Source organism: Parasteatoda tepidariorum, chromosome 4 (genome assembly GCF_982258835.1).
Source record: "Parasteatoda tepidariorum strain Cologne lab strain chromosome 4, Ptep-v5.0, whole genome shotgun sequence".
In the NCBI taxonomy this organism is placed as follows: domain Eukaryota; kingdom Metazoa; phylum Arthropoda; class Arachnida; order Araneae; family Theridiidae; genus Parasteatoda; species Parasteatoda tepidariorum.
In genome coordinates this window covers 83592513-83598512 of record NC_141758.1, presented here as the reverse complement: position 1 = coordinate 83598512, position 6000 = coordinate 83592513, and the positions used below count along the sequence as shown (strand labels likewise).

General features: G+C 34.1%; 1 protein-coding gene across 2 annotated transcripts in view; it reads right to left on the bottom strand.

Annotated features, from left to right (window-relative positions):
- Positions 1 to 858: 858 nt before the first annotated feature.
- The window catches only part of LOC107455429 (uncharacterized), a 28792-nt gene continuing 23650 nt past the window's right edge, over positions 859 to 6000 (bottom strand). For both annotated transcript variants that reach the window (XM_016072990.4, XM_087161487.1), the window contains one exon: positions 859 to 3482. In XM_016072990.4, the coding sequence (XP_015928476.1) occupies positions 1006 to 3482 (2477 nt within the window). In that variant the 3' untranslated portion in view covers positions 859 to 1005. The remainder of the gene's footprint in view (positions 3483 to 6000) is intronic.

Sequence of the window (6000 nt, the reverse complement as noted above, 5' to 3'; positions counted from 1 at the left end):
ACATAGTAAAATCTATAGAAAAATTAAAAACCATTATTTCAATATTTTACTTTTGAACGTTTATCACTACTCAGAATTTTGATATAGTGAATCTACAAAGATTCAAAAAACTTTCTTCAATAATTTATACTTAAATGGTGTGTCAAGTTTTGCCTTTTGATAAAATTATATGTATATATATATATATATATATATAAAAAATAAAAATCATTGTTTTAACCTTTACTTCCAAAACTCAAGACAAAACTGTCTCAAAATACCCAAAATCTTTTATAGCTAAATTTCGTAGAAGTTTTATTAAGGTTATTAAACTATAATTCAAAATTGACACTATTAAGTTACATTACGCTTTTATTAAATATGCATACATGTATTTAAAATATTTTTAATAAGAAACAATTACATTAAAGGCACTAGCTCCTTTTATCTTTCTTAAACTACTAAAAAAAGATAATGTGCAGTAGTTTTACTTGAATAACGTTAAACAATTTTGAACAAGGTAAAAACTATAACAGGAAAACAAAATATGTACCAATTAAACTACAATTTTTAACAGAAGGTATTTCAAAAAAATAGAAACGGATGCTTTTGTTTCAATTATTCAAATCTAATATATACTTTAATAACAAAGATTTATGGGTACTATTTGAAATCATAGTTATATAAATACAATTATATATTTTATTAATTTAAACTTTAAAGTAAAATCGATTGTGAGGTTTCAATTGATCTGCAATTAGTTTTTAAAATTAAATATCAGTCAAAAATTTAGTTGGATGTTTCTTTTTTACGTGTAGTAAGTGTTTTAAGTTTAACCATTTTTCAGAATAACTATAATTCAGTTTTGAACAGCAAATCCCAAGACAATTTTGATAGATTTTGAGCAGTAAATATCACTTGTTAAATCCAAAACCAGTTTAGGACAACAAAAACTCTAATCTGGTTTAAAGTAATATTCAACTATCTGTTCTTTTACTTATTGGAAAGTAAATACCCGAAATCCCTTCAATCTTTATATGCAGCTATTTTTCCTGTCTTCACTCCTTTGCATTTTACCACATGAAGATTGTATCGCGCAACTCGAGTATAGCCTTTTTTGCATTTAGGGCAATAGAATGGATACTCCTTAGTGTGGCGAACGATGACATGTTGAGTGAGTTGTTGAATTTTGGAACATTTGTACTCACAATATTGGCACGCGTGGATCTTCGAAATTTGTGGGGTTTTGGATTTTTTGGATGATTTTTTTACAATTTTAGTCGTTTCTTCTTTTATAGGTCGACATTCATTTCGTTTGGCGACATGGATTTCTTTAAAGTGATGTCGGAGACGGAACGGGTTACTGAAGCGTTCTACGCATTGAACACATGCGTAAGAATGGTCTGACGTATGTGCGGCGATGACGTGTTGGGTTAGATGTTGCGCTAAAATACACGCATAAGTGCAGTGTGGACACTTGAAATGGCTCATCCCATCTAAACGAACTGGTTTTTTGGACTCTTGCTTGATAACTACCTCCTTATTGTCTTTTTCAATAACTGGTTTCCTATTGTCTTGCTCAATAACTTCTTCATTATTATCTTGCCTGATGACTAAGACCTTTTTCTTTTGATTCATAACCGGTCTCTGATTATCTCTTTGAATGATTGCTTTCTTATTCGTTTTCTTATTTTCTTCATTAATAATCTGTTCCTTATTTTCCTGTTTCATAATTTTCTCTTGCTCACTAGACGGTTGAGTATTGACTTCTGCTGCTTTAAAAGAAGCTTGACTAGGTTTTTGAAAGCGATTTGTCGATTTAACATTTGCATGTTTCGATGAAAAATGGTCTCTTAGTTCTTTGGGTATCACAAATCCTTCGTTGCACTGAGGACACACGTATGGATAATCATGAGTATGTTCCTTAATGATATGCCGCGACAAATGCGTTGGACGGTAGCATGCATAGCTGCAATAGCAACAAACAAAAGGTTTTTGATCTTTTTCAGCAACGCCTTCACCTTTCTTTCCCCTACGTCTCTTCTTTGCGAGACCGTTTTCAGTATCAACAACTTTGCGTTTCCTGTTCCTAGTTACAATGACTTTGTTTTTACCTTTCTGTTTCTTTCTTTTGATTCCAGAATCTTTAGTATTAGCTTTAAGTTCTCGGATTCTTGCATGGACGTTATCAATGTGTCTTTGAAGACGTACAGGCCTCGTAAATCCATTGCCACACTCAGCGCACGTGTAAGGATAGCGCTTCGTGTGCTTGCAAATGATATGTTGAGTGAGACTTTGGAAATAGTTGCATATATATTCACATTGTGGACATTTATATGGCTTTCCGCCTTTCTGCAGTTCTATAAGGCTATTTTTCAAATCATCAGTATTTTCACTGGTAAAATGCGCTTGATTATTATCCGTTTTTGATTGCACGAGTCCATTTTCCAAATGATTAACTCCCACTTCTAACTGCACAAGACTATTTTCGCTATCCTTTAGGTTTTTAACAGACGAATCCAAGTTTTTAGCCACTTCAATCGTTTCCTGAGCTATTTCCGGCACAGTGTTACGTCTTGGTTTTTTACGGTGACTAGTTAATATTGTGTTATCGCTCCTTTTCCTTTTACGTGATTTCCTCTCATCAATTTCTAAATTACCGTCTGGAATTTCATTTATGATCAACGAAGAATCCTTACTACATGATGCCTGGTTGTCTTGAAGATGTTCAGCGAAATCAGCGGAAGCTTGAAACATTTTGACCACACCGTCTTCTTTGTGCTTCGAATTCAAATGCTTCTGGAGATAAAAAATTCGAAAACAAGTATATTCACAAAAATCACATTTCAGTTTATGACGGATCTTATTAGCACCAGAATTTGTATTCCTTCTGACTGGCTTTGGCTTCTTTTTGACATCTGAGTGTCTCTTTCTAATATGATGTTCGTAACGACCCGGACGTATAAAACCTTTACCACAGTCTAGACAGTGAATTGGATACTTTTTAGTATGTTTGACAATCACGTGCTGGCGCATATGCGATGATTGTATGCTGCTGTGCTTACAATAAGGGCACTTGAAAGGCCTGTCAGCCGTGTGTATCCGTGTGTGTATTTCGAGATTTCCAGCCTGACTAAATCTTTTTCCACAGATGTTGCAAGGATAGTTTTTTTCCTTAGTATTGTTAGTTAGAGACAGAGGGGGTGGTTGCCATTTTGAAGCTCTCCCACAAACATCGCAAGAAATTGATTGTTCAAAATAGCGACCTTGGCTCTGAAGCTTTTCTATTTGCAAAAAGACTTTTTCACAATTGGGGCAATCGTAAGTTTGAGCTTCTGCTTTTTTTGATTCAGGGCAATGGCGTTCGCGAAGTAGGGCTTTGTCTGTGGAATATTCAAATGTAACACATTTGTTTTCTTTAACAGCAGAATTAGATTGTAGCTCTTGATCCAGAGGATTAAACATGATACTTTTTGCATCACACCAAACTTTCTTAACTGCATCTGCAGAAGATAAACAATTTAAATAAATTAAAATGCAATTATTCTTAAAAAAAAAATTTTTGAAAAATTTCTTTATTTTTTTAAATAATGTTCATATTTAAACTTTTGAGTAGGGTGTAGTTTTTGTTTAATTATAATTTTATATCCTGCACGCGCAAAGCTCCTGGGAAAAATTCTACTGAAATTTCTTAGTAACGCATTATTTTTCCTTTTACCCATTTTCTGCCTAAGCTGTTGCGTATAAGCACCATTTCAAAAAATATTTTTCATTAAAACTAAAATATATTTTTCACTTTTTTTTCTTTTGCTATTGCCAAATGTTCTGAAGATATCTATGAAATATTAGTTATTCTATTGGAATCAACACTTTCCGTTGAGAAATTTTCAAACAAATTTTAGGTTTCCAATTTTAGAAATTCTTATTTATAAAAATAAAACTAAATGCTTAACAAGAAATACATTTTCGGAAACACGAAGTGATATATTGTCTCAGAATTACGCATCTGAACTATACATAAGAACTATACGTCAGAGTTAGAACACTTTTAAATGTGTTTCATAAACTAAACTAAACAAACTGCTAGTAAATATGAAATGATACTTTTACGTTGACTTTTAATAACGAAATGTTTAACTTGCAAATAAAACAAAACTGAATTCAATCAATAAAAAAAATTTGCATGTCTGCTGCAGCGGTTGCCGGAAGAAAATAACTGAATAAAACAGCTTGTAAAAAAAGTACTCGGAAAAAAGACATTAATTGAACGTTTACTTTAATAACACAGGCCTGCGATGAAAAAAATACAAGAGGTCTGACAGCTGAACTTAATGTATTTTTTGGTGCTGAAATGAAAAATAATAATGAAAAATGTCCATCACGTCACGTTTTTTAGAAAAATTCAATTTTACTGGAATTTTTATGAACATTTACCATAAAAAAGTTTTGTTTTTGAATTTCTTCCCTTCTTGACTGACCAGCATCCTACTCTGGTCAAATCTACAAAAGTACCCCTCTATCACTACTTCCTGTTACCGTCCCACTCTCTGTAACAATCTCTCTCTGCCAATAGCGTCGCGAGAATCCTTATCTAGGTTCGCTGACCTCTCAGAAACACTAGCAAGCTTAATAGGGAGTCATTTTGACGTTTGCTTTTTTCTGTGTGTTTCATGCAACATGGCTTTGAGTTCAAGACAATGTGAAAATTTCCCAGATGATTTTTGTTATACATGCGGCGAATATAGTGTTGTTAAAAATCGCATGAGGAGCATTATAGATTATGTAAGACAACTTTATCTCGCATATTTTGACATAAAACTCGGAGATCAGGACAAATCTTGGGCACCTCATAAAGTTTGTATGCAGTGTCTCAATGATCTACGCTTATGGCATAAAGGAAGGAAGACTGCTTTACGATTTGGAATTCCTGTGACGTGGAGGGAGCCCCAAAACCACTTTGATGATTGTTATTTTTGTTCCTGCCATGCTCGTGGGTATAACCGGAAAAATCAAAGACTAATATCTTATCCTGATAGCATGGACCTGATGTGCCTTTGCCTCCAACTGAATTACCAATCATTTCTTCAGAGTCTTCAAGACTCAGAACATCTAGAAGTTCAAGGCTCCGATATCGAATATAAACATTTCTAGCCGGTTTACCTCAGCCCTCGTCTCAGGTTGAGCTTAGTGATCTGACTAGAGATCTTGGCCTTTTGAAAGAGGCAGCTGAATTATTAGGCTCCTGACAGAAAGAAAAAAAACTTATTGGCCAAAGGAACATCTTTTTATTGGTACAGGAATCGTGAAAAGGAATTTATTAAGTACTTTGCTGAAGAGAACTTGGTCTATTGTTCTGATGTTCCTGGATTGATGAGCAAATTTAATGTCATCTACAATAAAGATGAGTGGAGGCTGTTTATAGATTCCTCTGAAAGAAGCCTCAAGGATGTTCTTCTTTATCATAGGAGACAGTATGCATCAGTACTAGTTGGACACTCAGTATATTTAAAAGAACGCTTCGAAAACCTGGCTCTCGTCCCGAACAAAATAAATTATATCGACCACAGTTGGACCATTTGCGGTGATTTGAAAATTATCTCCATGCTTCTTGGTCAACAAGGGGCATTTCTAAATAACCCATGTTTCATTTGTGAGTGGGACAGCCGAGACAAGACTCAACTTTGGGTCAAAAAAGAATGGCCGAAAAGACAAAATCTTGAACCAGGCATCAAGAACATTATTCGAAACAGCTTAGTTGATCTGAAAAAAGTATTGTTACCTCCGCCACAGATAAAATTAGGTGTAATGAAGCAGTTTTTCAATGCTGCTCCAAAAGATGGCAATTGTTTCAAATACCTGTGCAAAAAGTTTCCAGGTTTATCCCAAGCTAAGTTGAAAGAAGGAATATTTGTTGATCCAGATATCTGCAAACTCATGAAGGATAAAGAATTTGAGACTAACATGACAGAAACGGAAAAAGAAGCTTGGGTTGCTTTCAAGGGTGTCGTCAGTAAATTTCTG